General features: G+C 37.6%; 1 protein-coding gene across 2 annotated transcripts in view; it reads left to right on the forward strand.

Moving 5' to 3' along the window:
- TMEFF2 (transmembrane protein with EGF like and two follistatin like domains 2) overlaps positions 1-17,386 on the forward strand; it is a 273,922-nt gene that overhangs the window by 233,084 nt on the left and 23,452 nt on the right. Inside the window, exon 8 of one of the 2 annotated variants that reach the window (XM_008258851.4) lies at positions 15,495-15,518. The exons of the other annotated variant lie outside the window; for it this stretch is intronic. Within the exon in view, the coding sequence (XP_008257073.1) occupies positions 15,495-15,518 (24 nt within the window). The remainder of the gene's footprint in view (positions 1-15,494; positions 15,519-17,386) is intronic. 2 annotated transcript variants of the gene reach the window in all.

The following is a 17,386-nucleotide window of genomic DNA, read 5'->3' on the forward strand; positions in this document are numbered from 1 at the left end:
GCCCCTACACCCAGGTGGGAGACCCGGAGGAGGCTCCTGGCTCCTGGCTTCAGATCGGCGCAGCTCCAGCCGTTGTGGCCATCTGGGGAGTGGACCATTGGATGGAAGACCTCTTTCTCTCTCTCTCTTTCTGCCTCTCCTCTCTCTGTGTAACTCTGACTTTCAAATAAATAAATAAATCTTTAAAAAAAGATATATCAGCCATATTGAGTTGGTGGGCCCTTCTGCATTGTGAAACATGAAAAAGCTTTTACATAAAGTCAATTTGAAAGCTACTTTCAACACAAATCCACAATGTATGACCAATTAAAAAGAAAACTGAATGCTGTATAGAAGGCAAGATTTTGATATTTTTGTTTGTTTTTCTAAAGCAATTCTTAACATTTATGCTAATAACTGCCATTTATAGTGACATTGTTAATGTTTAACTTCATAAAGCAAAAGCAGAATGAAATTGATTAATTATTCTAAAAACAGAATAAAATGAATGATTCTACAGAGAACTCTTAATGCACAATCAATATTTGATAGTTATATAATGTGCCAGTAAAATATAAGACAATTAAAAAATTATCCTCTTTTAAAACTTTTACACTTTCTGAGGTTGAAAGCCAAGTATACATGTATTAAAAAACTGCCCCCCCAACAGTAACTTTAAAAATTTTACTTAATAGTAAAAATGTGTGTTTAGCTAAAAGCATTCAATTTGTTTTTTAAAAATAATTCAGAAAATGAAGCCTAAAAGCAAACTTCATTTGTCCTCCAGAAATTAGTATTCCTGAAGGATCATGTTTTAGTCTATAGACTTAAAAACAACAATTCATATTTTGTCAGCCAGTACACATCCAAAGTTATTTTTTCCAGATTGAGTGTCCAAGGACTGTCACAATTATTCTACAAAGCTTGCAGCACTACTTTTTTTTTCTATTTATTTTTCTGTGTTTACCTACTTCCATACCCACTCAACTAGCCACTTACCCAGTTCTTACCATTGACATGGGTGCCTTTACTACCAGTTTCTGCCTTTTACTGCAATGGAGCAATAGAAGCATGTAGAAGAACCAACACAGAAGTGGAAATGTTTCTATAAGATAGTTTTAATAAGCTGCTCGCATTGTCTTCCATATGTAGAACATCAGTAATAAGCATAACATGCCATCAGCAATGTTAGAACATCATTAGCACTTGTTTATCTAGCAGACTGTCTGTTCCACATTCTAATATTGAAGTTGGCTGCTTTCTGCAACCTAGCATGCTTCTGAGATGATCCCCATAGCCATGAATTGATATGTGCGCAAGAAACACAGCTAATTATATAATGTTATCCCAAGAAAACCATTATCATCTTCATTATAATCATGATTATCATCATTATCAGAATCATCAGAAAAATAAAACCACGAGAATAGACTCAGTACATTCCAAACTCAACCAGAAATTATACGTGCTTTAGTTGTTGTTTTGGATTCTCTATATGGCTGTTCTCCAATGATGTGGATAATATGATCATTTCTTAATTTCATTTGGAGTGTAGAGCAAACTACTTATAATGCCATTTGTAGGATAAAGAACTTAAAGCAGAAATGCAGAAACTTTTGATTTAGTCTTAAAATGCCTTAACAATGCTTAGGTTTAGAAATCCTACCTATGGCTTCGTAAGTCAAGATAAGTACGTTTTAGGTAGAATCTAGATGTTAAGGGGATATTGTGGAGTGTGGAGTTAGGGTCCCTAATCATTTATGAATTCCCCTGATCCCCAAAATGAGATAGAATTCCAGACTAAGGATCAATGGTTTAGCCCAACATTCTTTCCACTTGCTCCTTCACATATACACATACTTTTAAAAAAAGAAAAATAATAGTCATCCCACAATAGAAATGTAAGGTTTCATAAATATGAGGATACTTTTAAAAGCTCAGAGGAAAATGGATTTAAAAATGAAGTCTATTTTGGTGTCAAAAGTTTTGAAATCCATGTATATGCAGGGTCTTCAAAACATTCATGGATGATGTATATTGTGGAAACACTACATAGGGATTTCAAAATTTTTTGCACTAACATAACTTTACTATTTAATTTCACTTTCTATGAACGTTTTGCAGTCCTCTAATAAGAGAGAATATTCCTCTACCAAGATTTACTAGGATGACAAAAATGTGTAGCCAAAGAGGAAGTTTCATTTTCAGTTATCATAAGTTATTAAGAAAAGGTTATATAAATCATAATAATTGGATCTCTTATTTGGTATTCCTACCTAGTAGTCTCATAACCTGGATCTTTGCTTTATTTCTCTTCAAAGCTCTGTCAATTTTTTATGTTCAGAATAGATACTATTTACAGATTTTTGACTTAACTGATGAATCAAATGTTGCCTATTTGAAAGATTTTTTGATATAACCTTCTTTGAGAGGGAAATAGCAACCATTTCAAAGCTTTTTTTGTTATCAGTGCATCTCTTCATTATATATTTTTTATACCTTAGCTTATAAAAATATATTTAAAACCAACTGGCTAAATTCTGTTAAGATACTCAACAGTAATTCTTTGAACTGAAATCATTGTGATGTTTGTGGAACAATATGAGTTTAGAACTTGAGTGTTCATGAAAAGTTTCATAGCTGAAAGAGTAGGGGAATCTACAGATGTCATTTAAATGGCAACTTAACACTCAACTGCATTGGGTCACTGCAGGGAAGAGCAGGAATGTGTATGATTGTGGAGTGGTTTCCAGGCATAGATCCTCCTTGGAACAATGTATAATCCTTGCTGCATCCTTATGTGTCTTCCCTAGTGAAATAAAGTTACTGGTGTTGCAACAAGGACAATGAGGATATTTGTTCTAAAAGACAACTTGAAAAAGGAACAAGACAACAGGAAATGATAAATGAGCAAGTCTTTGCTGCAGTAATTACTTTAGTATTGAAATAAATGAATAACTTTCAGAGCAATCCTATTTTCTGTCTTAGATCATATTACTACCTATTTATACGGTATGTGCACCACTTCCCATTTGACTAGGAAAAATTCTAAGAAAGAGTTAATAAATAAATTGTCTAAGAAATTTGTGTTAATGCCCTGAAAAACTCTTGATGTCCTTTGTAAAAAGAGAGTAGCTCTAAAAGATGGCACCACTGTAGATTTTTTTATTCATTTGTGTTTCATCTACACTACTTTTATGCCAAAAGTTAGTCATTATAACAAAAATTGAAGTAAATCTTTTTGATATAGATGGGTGAAATAATATACAATTATCTATAATCTGTTTATTAAATGTTATATGTGAATGATTGGTTTATTTCTACTGAAATGTTTCTATTTTTTGTGCTAAACACATGAGGCAAGTTATCAAAAGACCTAATTTTTAAACCTTATTGTTCAATTTTTCAAAGGCTATATTATCTGGGAAAATATCCTAACTTCTCTGAGAATCTTTGAAAGAAAGGTATTTGGGGAGCAGCCACTTCTGTGTCCCACCTTAGAGTACCTGTGCCCATCCCAGTTCTGGCTTCTCTCTCCGAATGCCTGCTAATGAAGATCATGGGATGCGCAATAATGCCTCAAGTAGTGGAGTCTCTGCCACCCACGGGGCTCTGCGTGTCAGCTTTAACCTTGTCCCAGCCACTGCGGGCATTTGGGAAGTGAACTAGTGATGGGACTGCTCTCTCCTCTCTCCCTCGATTTCAAAACATATTTTTAATAATGATTTTTATCTGCCTTTTTGGTATGTCTGACACATGAAAGTACTTGTGAGATGTGATTCACTGTGCAGTTATAAGGGATTCCTATTGGAACAAATTTAGAATATGGATACAGTACATTCTAAAATGTTTTCTATATTGCCATCAAAGCATTATTTTCCAGATAGAAGTGATTATTTAACTCCGGTAGCATAATTTGATCTGATTTTTTTAAAAAGTCAAACTGAAGATTATTAAGTTCTGCATTCTTATTTTCCCATTGCATCGGATCAGCGCGGCACGCCGGCCGCGGCAGCCATTGGAGGGTGAACCAACGGCAAAGGAAGACCTTTCTCTCTGTCTCTCTCTCTCACTGTCCACTCTGCCTGTCAAAAAAAAAAAAATGAAATCCTTAACATTTGCAACAAAATGAACATAACTGGAGATAATTACGTTTAGTGAAATAAGACAGACCCCAAAAAACAATCTTGTGTGTTTTCTTATATTTGTAGTAGTTAATATTAGATAGAGAGTATAAAAATTCTGTAGATGTCATTTGGTATATATTTATAAATCTTGCTACACTGCATCATACCATGTAAATGACAATAGATTCTTATTTCACATGTTTTTTAAAAAGGAATGGGAGGTGAGGACTAATGAGCGGCATTCTAAGAGTACTAGTAATGCTTTTCTCTCAATTTGAGTTTTGGATATGAGTGCTATCAGGTACCAAAACCTCATTTATCTGTACACTTATGTACATTTCTTGGTATGCATACTAAATCTTAAGAAAATGCTTTAAAAATTAGATTACAAGGTTGATGCATTCTCTCATTCAATGGATGATAAATAAAACTCAGAACATTTGCCCTACATAGTTCTGTTCCCAACTGATTGACTTAAGTCTCCTTCAAGTTCCATTTCCCAAAAGCACAAGAACTGTTGGGCAATCATTCATATTGTTACAACAAGGTTATTTTCTCCTCTTAAAGTAATCCTAAGAAATGGAATGGTTCATTGGATTCAACACATGAAGAGTGTCTCAAAATCTGAGCCAAAAGTTGTCAGTCTAAGGCAATATTATTTAGCCCTGTAATAGAAATCTATACAGAATTTGAATGTAATTATATGGCAATTAAAGTTATGAGTTAAAAATGTTAAGAACATATTCCAGTCATGAAACATACTATCATGCTCACAATTTGGAATGGAGTTTTGCTGAGAGATTCTAGCAATGAATACAAAGATACCCCTTTCTGGTACTGCATAGGAAGAATTTTAAGTTGTGACTCTATTTAAACAGAAATAAATAAGCAGTCTAGTCACTGGTGTTCAGGAAGATTAAATTCTAACTTCTTCCCTTCATATAAATGAGCCTTTAAGCTGTTTTTAACTTTCTTTAGAGAAATATATTTTTAAAGTTTTCCTTATCATCTGATCCATTAGTTAATCCTCAAAAACAATAAAGAAAATGCTTTTTAGTTAACAAGCTTTTTTTTAATTGGGATTTGATTTACAAGGGTGCCCTTTATTCCTTGAAAAAGAGATAGAAAAGAAAACAATTTTTGGTAGTTTACCTCCAGAGTTTATCTTACCATTACTTACCATAGTGTTTTCAGTAGATGGGCTGCTCAAGGTTTAGCAGAATACATCCACAAGCTATTAGATTTTAAATTTAATTTTGAGCCTTAAATAGCATAGTTCATTCACTGCTCTATGTGACATTTTAAAAGCCTGGGCAAATAGTATTATTCTTGGAAAAGAAAAGCTCTTTCGCACTAGATTCTGCTTTTAGAAACAATATTGAATTGATCTGAATCAGAAAAATTGCCTTAGAAAACCTGAAATGAACATAAGCATAACAGTTGATCTCACCTTCTATTTCTTGCCTTGGTCTTCTGTTTCTTTTGAGTGCTTCTTGATATTTATGTAAACATCACATGTGTTTGGATGCAACCAGGAGCCAGGTTGCTCTCATTTTTGTCAGAGCCCAGGCCTACTGCACTCTGTATTTCACAGCTGTGAAAGGTCCTTGCCCTGGGGTTGACCCTCCTAATAAGAAGTGTGTTATAATCAACCTACCAGGCACTGTTATCTAATATGTCAAGATCACTTGTGTATTTTACTACTACTTCTTCACCCCCCAAAAGAAAATGGTAATGGTACTTTTAGGTGAATAAATCTCTCCTGCCTTACCTTTCAGGCAGAATTCTAACATTCCTTGGAGTGACAAAGGTTCATATCCCTTCTTGCCCCCAGGAGAGAAAAAAAAGATTAAGATGCACCATTAATCATGCAAACTGTCTACTGCAACAGTGCCAAGAAAATGATCATCCTCCTAACACCCATCAATATTCCTGACACTTGTCTTAAAACTCAGGTCATGCTTATCCATCTGCCTGTAGAGAAGTGTCAATGCGCAAACATCCTCTCACTATTTTTAGGGTCATGTTGAAATTATCCATCACCTGCCTGTCAGTTCATCCAATTTGTCATATAATCCTGACCTACCCATGTCTATTACTGGTCATTTCCTTTTTGCATTTTGTTTTAAGAGCATTAAAGTATAGGATAGTTGTTAAACCGCCAAATAGATGAGACAGTGGAATCATACTGTAGGCTAGAGTTTCCACCAAGAAATTACTATGCTCAGTGACTCCTCATTCTTAATAGAAAATGCAGACATTTGGTTCCCCAGGTCTACTGTAAAATCTACTTCAACCTTATTTCTGGTAAATGAATTTTCATTTGTAGTGACTTTCATTATAAAATCTACCATATTTTTATCTTGGGAAAGGGTTCCAACAAGTTAAAAACAATGAATGAAATAAGCCTTTTAAGATCAAAGAAGTCCAAGTAAAGGTCTTCTGATAAAATTTTCAGTACTCTAAATATTATGTTATATGCAAAATTAAAAATGAAATAGGAATTTTGATTAAAAATTTGTTGCATCACCAGAAACTCAGTATGATGTATCTCGTCTTTCATTCTTAGTATAGAAGTCATAATCACTAAGCTAGCTGGCCAGTCAAGTTTTTCACTGGTGTCAAGTAATTTCCACATTTTAATTTCACATTTAACATAATATGCAAAGTGTTATAACTCTTTCTCCACCTTATTCTCCCCTTTTACCTATTTCCACTGTCTTCTACGAACACCCTTGGGAAGGATTAGTGTGCCTGAAGAACAGAAGCATGCCCGTGTAGTCAGGAAAGGCTCAGAACTGGAATGGAATGCACCCTTGACTTTCGATACTGCTGTGCAATAATCCTCAGGAAGACCCTGGGCCTTCCTGCCTTTGGCCACAGTGCCCCTGAGCCTTAGTTTTCTTACCTGTAAATTGTAAGTCATAGATGATCTCCAATTTCTGTTTCAGATAAAAGTCTATGTTTCTATTACTCTGTACAATAATGGCACATAAAGCCCAGACTAGTGTGCTCAGCCTTTGCTCCACAATGACTTTCCCAAGAACCTGAAAAATATGTTAGAAAATGATTAGCAAGTTTGTAGAGTGTCTTTTCAGAATGATTGTGGCTTCAGTCAACATCGCTGGCCTGGGTTTATCAAAATATTAAATTTTAAGCCTAGAAAAGTATGGGTTCTTTTCAGTCACTTTCAAGTGACATGAGTTTAACTTGATGCTCAAGAAATCAACTGCCCTGGTTCTCAGAAACTCCTATCTAGGACTTCAAGGTGGTAGAAAATAATAAAGCAATCTGAGACTCACATAATCCACTCATGTGGAAAATGCAATGCCTTAGAGAGATTGTGATCTAGTTAGCTATTTGACTTCAGAAATTTAATTAGTGAATTTCTTATCAGGATTGTTCAATTTTTCACTGACACTGAAAATCTTTGTTTTGATTTTTTGGAAAGAAGGAAATTCAGGGGCAAACTACACCAAAGCTTCTCTCTAACTTTAAATTCAGAAACCCGTGTTACTCTAGCAAGCACTCACATACTAAACTATTATTCAAATAATTTTCTTATGGCCAATAGGAAGTCAAGCTTTTGGAGTGCAAAAGTAGAAATAATAGGAGACCACACTTATTTTACATGGACTTTGTGTTGTATGTTTGGATGCCACATGCTCTCCCATCTCTGCACAATCTCCTAGACAGTAAGCATTACAAGACCTTTTTAGAAATGAGGAAAGCATGGCTCAGAGACATCCATGGGTAGCCACGACTGGCAGCAAAAGACAGCAGCCTGACAGAGGCCGTGGTGTCTGTGTTGGCTTTAGCAGGCAGGGAAGAGAAAATAGCATTGAATATAGGGAACAGCATCAAAAAGGCAAAGTAGCTTTGGTCAGCAGGTGTATTTAGAGTAGCAAATAGTTTTGTCATGGCTGAAGCAGGGGATGAAGAAGGGAAACAAAGTGAACTAAGTAGGAACAACAGTTTGCAGGTCCAATCAAGGCTCTTTCCTCCTTTGCAATGGAAACTTATCCTCTGATAGGAGGCCATTGGGGGTATTTTAAGTGATAGTGAGTGAGTGATAGTTCCAGGCCCTGAGCTAGGAGAAACGGCACGAGGAACAGCTGAGGCCTGGGGCAGGGGAGCCAGATGCGAGCTAGTGTTCGAGGACAGACGACAACATGGAAACAAACGTGTGGAACAGGCAGTCTGGAGGGAAGAGGAAACCAAAAGCATCACACGTAATCCTCAAGTAGAGATGGAGCCTGATGGTGCTAGGGAATTCAGGTTGAGGAAAGAGCGAAAATGACCAAGAATAAATCCTTGGGGAGTCGTGGGACAGGTGCCAGGGAGGCCTGGGGGCCAATGGAAACTGGGGAAAGCTCTCAGGGGATTCCTTATCCATTGTTTCCTTCCTTCCATCTCGCTTCTACACTCCTTTCCCTAATGTCAAGTAAGTGGTCATTTAACTAAAGGTTGCATTTAAAATGTCCTTTCTGTTAGAAAACTCCACTCTTGTGTGTAACTCCATCTAAAGCTTACTGTTTGCCCTGTGCTCATGAAGATGCACTTCTCTCCTTCACACCATTCTTTTTTTTAAAAAAAAAAAAAAAAGTATTTATTTATTTGAAAGGCAGAGTTACATACAGAGAGGCAGAGAGAGAGACAGAGGGACGGGTCTTCCTCTGATAGTTCACATCCCAAATGGCTGCAGCGGCCAGAGCTGCACTGATCCAAAGCCAGGAGCCAAGAGCTTCTTCAGGGTCTCCCTGAGAGGTGCAGGGGCCCAAGTATTTGGGCCATTTTCTACTGCTTTCCCAGGCCATAGCAGAGAACTGGATTGGAAGAGGAGCAGCCGGGACTCGAACCGGTGCCCATGTGGATTGCCAGCACCACAGGCGACAGCTTAACCTGCTAAGCCTCAGAGCTGGTCCTTCCTTCACACCATCCTATAGTGAGCCTCCCTGGTCACATTTCTTGCCATCTGCCTGCTCTCTGTGCATCCTCTCGGCCCAAACCACAGTGTTTTCTTCACTGTGTTTAGCGCAAGCAGAACTTTGTCTACACAGTTGTGTTTCCCCCTTTTCTGTTTTCTGTCTTCTTTTGTTGTAACACAAACTCCTCAAGGGGCAAGGAATTTGTCTTGTTCTCCACTGTGTGTGCAGGGCCTGGAAAAATGCCTGACACATAGTAGGTGATCAGTAACTTATCAGTTGAATAAATGAGTGATACTGGTAGTCATCTCTCTAGAAATCAATCAGAATGTTTAAAGGAAATGCCATGCCAAATGAATGTCTCTTTGCTTTCTTGTGAAGTTTCAACCATATTCTTATTATTTTAGAAACTCTTAGTGCCAATTCACACAAACAGAAGGTGCTAAAGATATGCTATATTCATCATAATTACAGATTAATTTCACCCCTAAAACATGATTCCAGTTCAGGGCTTAATTTTTATATCTGCTACTGGGTCTTCATAAAACATTTGAGGGAAGAACCTGTATAGAAATTCCACACATTTCCTTGGAAGTAATACACAGACTGTTTACTGAAAGGGGAAAAGAGAGACCTTCATATGCAAATGTATGGCATTTGAAAATGTCATATAGCTACATCTACATATAAATAAGCTACTCTCTGAATTCCAGGGAAGAGAGACTTTGTATAGCATTAGCCAATTTCTATATCAAAGACAAGTAAGCTAATAGAGTAGCAGTGACTCAAGGCATGGAAAAGCACATCTTTACTACCTATTATACATTTGTGGCACTCCAGGTCACAGAGGACCTGGCCGAAGTCCAAACCCAAATGAAATCAAATCCCACAGTGTTTGATGATAATGGAAATGAGCCATCTAGAAAAAGGGGGGATTAACAGATCAAAGCATGGACTACTTCTTGTGAAGTCTTTGCTTCTCTTCTAAATATTGGTGTGGAAGGACAAGCCTTTGGCCCAACAAGGACTCTGCCTGTGACACCCACATCCCACATCAGACTCCCTGTGTCTCAATCTGACTGTGCTCCCAGTTCCACCATGCAGCTAAGGCCCTGAGAGGTAGAAAGTGAAGGCCCAGGGAGCTGTGGTGGCCCCTGCCACCCATGAGCGAGGGCTGCGTCCCAGCTTCTAGCTCCATCATGGACTGGGCCTGGATGCTGGAGGAACTTGAGGAGAGATCCAGTGGGTGGAGATCTTTCTCCATTTGTCTGTGTGTGTGTGTGTGTGTGTCTCACTGCTTTCAAATAAATAAATAAGTCAAAGGTCACGTGAGGGCTCCTGTACTCAACCTCTATGCCAGTATTATTTTTATGTTGGTTTCAAAAAAATTGGACTAAAAATAGAAGATGTTTAATTTTTACCTCTCTCATATTTCATATTTGTTCCATTGCTTTGGTACATTATGGTCACTTCAGGAAAACTCTTCTGATAAACCGCAGTATGTAAACTACCAGATAGGGATAGATAACTCCTCGGCAACAAATGAAATATGTTTACAGGACTCCAGGGTACCATTGTATAAATTATATTTTGCCAACATTGTTACAGTATCCTCAGCCCCTGGAGCAGGTAATTGGTCTCATCTGAATAAGCAGCCCATTCCTTGAGACCAGGTGTCCAGGTATTATTTTTGCAATAAACTCTTTACTCTTTTTCAAATTGAAACCATGGAATTCACCACAAGAAAAAATACATTAAAAATGAATTCTTGTGTGCATTTTCACTGACCATTTCAGGCAGTCCCCTGGGAGCTGTGCTTCCCTACCAGGAGGTGCTGCCCGGAATCTACCAGACAGTGCCTGCCCCATCCTTTCACTGGAAGTGCCAAAGATTATGGCAAAGCCTGCCCCGGCCCTCACTCGGGATCTTACAAGGAAGCCAAGAAGGACAGAATATAAGCTTCTGAAATGATAACTGCAGGGGAAAAGTTGATGTTTTAAAAATAAGAAATTTTAATAAGCTTAAGGTATCAATGAGGAAGAAAATGCAAAGTCCAACAGTGAAAGGAAACTAACAAATAAAGATATTCCTCGCGCGGACAAACACAACAACTGCTGTTTTTTGTTGAACTCAGCCAAAGGCTGAATGCTTGGCTGTTGATTAGGGCTTCTTTTTAGAATGACCTTTCAATGAAAGAATTATTATCACCATTGTAAAGATAAGACAACTTTCTGGGCTCAGAAAGTTTAAGCAGTTTGTCCAAGGTCACTCAGCTGTAGGAACCTAAGAGACTATGTGAATGGGGGCTCTTGGACCACAAGGCTGGTTGATCTCTTTGCATCTATATTGATATACAGAGTAATAGGACAGGTAGCAAGATGCCTGTTGGCTTCTTCTGAAACTCCGCAGTTTCTTCTGGCTGATAGGAAAGGGATCAAAACTAATCTCTAATGAGGAGTAAAAATATCATCTCAAAGAAAACTAAAAAAGGAAAAAGAAGAGAAAATTGTGTTGACTTTCCGCTAAAATGTGCTGACATGTAGGGTTATTTATGTTTTTCTGAACATCTGGTGGATATTAGTATGTTTTTATTCACAATCTTCTATTATTAATGATAAAGGAAAGCTGAGTAATTATGATACACTGCCACAATGAATGAATGTCACACATGAGATTTTTTCTGATCTATTACAGAATCTCATCATTTCGCCAAACACAAAACATAAGGTTATTTTTAAAAAGAGGGAGTACGGATGTTATCTTCTTATAACAAACTTGCCTCCATCACAATAAACCATACAGAGTCAGCAAGTCTCATGTAAAGAAATGAGAATATATTTCCATGCCCTAAGATTTGTTGTTATTAATAAGTGATTCAAACTGCATTTTTAATATTGCCTGTACTTTGGAAAATGACCCAAACTTTATTTATTTTACAAAGACATAATTCTATTTATTTTGTATGATTTCATGAAACAGATCTTTTATTAGAAAGAGAGACACCTCTGTAGATTGTTAGAGTTTTACCTTGACTGACTCTGTAATCTGCCCTCCCGCTCCAACTTCTATGGAGGGTTTCTTCAACTCCTCAGGGCTCCTAGGAGAATCCATTAGGGAATGTAACTGAATGCCTTCCATGCAATGCCAGCAATGACACAGACTCAGAGGCTGGCTAAGAAAGGCCTAGCCGTGGTGAGCAGGCGGTCCATGGTGGGAGTACCACCCTGTGCACCTCCCAGCTGGGGGGAGCCCTCCTCCTGGTGGTCTCCATGGCAAGCAGCACGCTCCTCAGTCTGTACCTCCTTACCTCTCTTGCTGCAGACGCAGGAAGCGCTCAGGCCCTGTGCTGATCAGCTTAGTTATCCTTCCTTCAGCATGACAAGGCAGATCACAGCCACGTCCATTTAGTGAGCACTTACTGTATCCTTGCCATTTCAGATCTCATTTACTCGTTAGACAAATTCGTTTTAAAAGTTATAATTTGAGAACGTACTGTGTGTCAAACATTGTTATAAATTTTACAGGCATACATAATGATGAATAACCTGCCAGTGGTCACAGAACTAGGAAAAAAAATTAAAAAATAAAAACTAATCGGAACTGGCACCCAGACAGTCAAACCTTCCAGCCTGTAATATGATTCACTCATGACAGCTCGCAGGTCTACCCTGTTCTCTCACCCCCTTTAAACTCACCCTTTCCCCGGAGTCTTGTCCTAAGTCCTTTTGAGTGTCTAACACTGGCTTCTGCCTTTACCCAGTCTGCACATTGCATTATTTTGCCTGTTTGCTTTTCTGTTTCTTCCTTTGAGGTGACGAAACTTCCCTTTGCAAAGGGAAGTAACTTGCCGAAAGACCGTTAACAATAAATGATTCAGTCTTATGTTTCATGTCTGCATTTTTTTTTCTTCTGCTGAATAGTCTCTCGTTAATGTGAACCAGACCAATTCCCCCTAAGCAAAGGCAAAGTGACCTAAAGGTCACAACTTCTAGGAGGGAATCCTCAAAAAGTTTGTGCAAAATGCATAGTATAAAAACACTATGGCCAACGCCGCAGCTCACTAGGCTAATCCTCTGCCTGCGGCACCGGCACACCAGGTTCTAGTCCCGGTTGGGGCGCCGGATTCTGTCCCGGTTGCCCCTCTTCCAGGCCAGCTCTCTGCTGTGGCCCGGGAGAGCAGTGGAGGATGGCCCAAGTGCTTGGGCCCTGCACCCACATGGGAGACCAGGAGGAAGCACCTGGCTCCTGCCTTCGGATCGGCCCAGCGCGCTGGCCACAGCACATCAGCCGTAGCGGCCATTTGGGGGGTGAACCAATGGAAAAGGAAGCCCTTTCTCTCTCTCTCACTGTCTAACTCTGCCTGTCCAAAAAAAAAACCACAAAAAAAAAAAAAAAAAAAACCACTATGCTTATATACCAAAAATATTTTTGCAATAAAATAAGCTTATCTTTAACTGCATTTTTTAAAAAGATTTATTTATTTATTTGAAAATCCAAGTTACACAAAGAGAGGAGAGGCACAGAGAGAGAGAGAGGTCTTTCATCCGCTGGTTCATTCCCCAATTGGCCACAATGACCGGAGTTGTCGAAGCCAGGAGCCAGGAGGTTCTTCAGAGTCTCCCACGCAGGTGCAGGGGCCCAAGGATTTGGGCCATCTTCTACTGCTTTCCTAGGTCATAGCAGAGAGCTGGATTGGAAGAGGGGCAGCCAGGACTCGAACTGGTGCCCATATGAGATGCCGGCACTGTAGGTGGCGGCTTTACCCTCTACGCCACAGCACCGGCCCCCTTTAACTCCATTTTTCAATGAATCTTTTGAACTCCCCTTGCATTCATATTTCTGTGTCCATTCTTTCTTTCTCACTTGGTTTCTTTCAATTTGTTTCAAAACATTACCATCAGGACATATGATTATAATAGCAAATAATAATGCAAATACTTTATTATTTATATTTAATTATTTATATATAATTAATTACATAGTAGTAATTATTATTATTATGAAAGTTCTCTAGGAATTTTCTCGTTTATTGCTCATAGTAAACTTAGGAATCAAATACTATTATTATCCCCACTTAAGAACAAAGAAAACTGTACAGAGGGCAAAATGATGTACTTTAAGTCTAACACGTAGTAGGCAGAATTGCTAGCTTTTAAACCCAGGTAACAACATAATAACTCTTCATTTAAGGAGAAATTGGTTTATTTTCAGTGTTACAAAAATTCATTATTAATTACCAACCTATGTACTCATACATCATGTCACTTAGGTGTTGTGAGACTGACAAGAACCATGCCTTATGATCCATGTCCCTTAGAAAGTGCTGAGAAATACTGAGAATAGAGACTATGAGAAAATGAATGTGCCCCAAGCTCTTCATGCCTGTATTTTGCCCCTGGTGATAAAGGGCTCGTGTGGGTTCGGCCATGTGTGACAGAAAGACAGACGGGGTCCCGAGACTCTGTAAAGCTGTTCCTCTGCTGGGCACACTTCATCTTTTCTGTAGTAAGCTGATCATTAACCGGCTGGGAGAGTCCTGGTTCCAGATCTCAGGTGCAGACCCCTCTGGTGGATGCTGCCAGACTTGGCAGCAATCGGAAAGGACTGTCTTGTTACCTCCAGCCTCAGTCAGGGCACAGTAACAGTTGCTCTCCATGACCCAAGACTAATAAAAACTACAAATGTGAATGAAGTTCTGACCCTCAAAAGCAATTAAGCCTATGCCTGGTACTGCCAATGATGATAGAAAAGAATGGCAAGGTCCTAGGTATGGGAATGCACTCAGTTGCATATGGAAATGGAAAATCTCTTTCCGAAAATACAGTATGAAGACATGGAAAAAGTTAGTGAGTAGTGGAGTTTTAACAAAGTTGAGGGAAGTAATATTTTATGTTTTTTTCTATAAGGAATTGTGAATAAGAAATGCAATGCTCTGAATATACCAATCTAGATTGACAAACTAATAGTACAATCTTAAATTTAGAAACTTATCTATTCTTTTTTAGCTATAGCCCTAAAAACATTTTCTTTTATTTTTTAACTAATATATATCTTTTTCACATGACAAGGCCATATTTTATTATAGGAAATTATGTCTACTATCTAGAGATAATCATTGTCAAATTTTGGTGAATTTCTTTCCAGTTTTTCATGTTTGCTATACATTATTATATTAGTATCCTCTAATTTTCTATATCATTAAAATTTGTCATGATTGTTTCCTTATTGAATAGTATGTTATCACTTTGTTATGCCATAATTGGTTTAACTATTACACAGTTGCTAAAAATTTAAGTAATTTCTTATTTGTCACTATTTTGGATGATGTAGTTAATTTCTTTATGAATAGCTCTGTTATTGTGATTCTTGATATATGATACCTTGCTAATTTCTGAAAGTTTATGCCATGTTCTCTCCCACTTACTCTATCTAAAATTCTTGCCTGTCGAACCTGCATATCCAGTGACTACAGATCCTCTTCAGACAGGTAAATGACCTACTTACCAGTTAACCACACTCAGCCACTTAACTTCCCTGCTCACTAAGAGCAACTTTAGCCATGACCTGAGACAAAGCTTTAAAAAAAAAAAAAAAAACTTCATTGCATAATTCAAACTAAAAAAAATTGAAAAAATATCTCGGATAAAAAGATTGTAAATAAGTAGCTAATGTGTTGATAGTCATTTTCTATAGGTTGTACACTTTGAGCACTTCCTATTGTTCTTTTGCTGTCTATATTTTCTATTCTCAAATCGATGTGAATTTCTTTAATGATGAAAAATATCCAATATACTTTATTTTGCAGAAAAAAAACGTATAGCAGTAGGCAATTTAACCCTCTCAAAAAACCCTACATTCTTCACATTGAATGATATACAGTTTCCTATTAGTAAGTGAAACACCTGTGGTTACGACTATAACTGTGGACTCCTGGAAGAGGAAGGCAATCATAGGGATCTCTCCAGGCAAAACACATTTCTGTCTCAATTATCTATACCTTTCAGACAAAATTGTTTTTGGGTCTGGAATTATCCAGATGACTGCTTCTTTCATTTTTCCACTAACTCTACCTGTACAACTCTAAGATAATTCTTTGTTACTGAAAAATTGTGAGGAAAACACAGGATTAAAAATGAGCACACACAGAAAACTTGAGTATGGATAGATGAGAATGCTTTGTAGGATCTTTGTAAATCTAAATTTATTTTAAAATAGATTCTTACAATGAGACACAGAGGACTTGTAGCACTGCTTCTCTGCATTATCCCTCTGTGTGATCAGGGAACAATTGAATATTTCTCACAATAACTTTCTAATTTACCAAAGAAAAAATATATGTTTATATGGTTATATATATTCATACACACATATGTATTTATTCATATTCTTAAATATACCTACTTCCTAGGAATATTGCGATCTCAAACAAAAGCTACAAAAACTTTGAACAATTGTAAAATAACCTTTAGTAATCTTTCATACAATAGAGCTTCCATGTTATATAATGGAAATTAAAGACAGCAAATCTACAAACTTTTTGTCTTTAATGAACTCTTATTTTCTTGTGATAGACTTTTCAAAAAGAGACAAAAATGCTTTGTTTAAAAGCTTGCCTCTCTGATGTTTCTTCATAGTCACGATTCCCTTTCATTTCATGATAATTCTTATCTTGCCTTCAAATTTACATCTCCAAATGCCCTGTGAAAAATTGCAAATGTCTCTCCTTCTACTTTGTATATTATATAACTGCAGCTTTACTTTCAACAGTCACAAATTTTCTTAATATTATTAATAAGCATTTCATCTCCTAATTACTCTAAGGAATCTTTTCCAGATAATATCAATTCTATTGTAGACATACCCATACATAAACATAACATTTCAATGTCATCTCAAAAATCATCAGGAATTTCTATCAGTTTTTATGTTGGAGCTTAAATGTTTCTCCTCATCTTCCCCATTGCATAAAATGGCAGTACCAAGATGTTTAAGTCAAAGACCTAATCATCTTTGTGCTGTTTCTTTCATTTTGTAATAGATAAACAAGTCATACTCAAACCGTCCCTAAGATGGACATGGAATAGAAGTATTTTTTCCTCCTTCCATTGCTACTGCCTAAGTCCAAGACTCAAACATGGCCTTTCACCCACACTCTGTACTGGTCTCCAGTTTGCTCTTCCTGCTTCCCCTGTGTCCTCTCAGTGACCCATTCTCCACGGAAGTCCCATATGCCTGAAAATTCCAAATGGACTCCACTGCCCTTGTAATTCAAACAGCACTGCTTAGTGTGGCATTGAAAGTTCTACACAGTGAGGCTCTTTCTGACCTCTCCCATTTCCTTTCGTCCCTCTTCCC

This window comes from Oryctolagus cuniculus, chromosome 3 (assembly GCF_964237555.1).
Source record: "Oryctolagus cuniculus chromosome 3, mOryCun1.1, whole genome shotgun sequence".
NCBI classification, from domain to species: Eukaryota; Metazoa; Chordata; class Mammalia; order Lagomorpha; family Leporidae; genus Oryctolagus; species Oryctolagus cuniculus.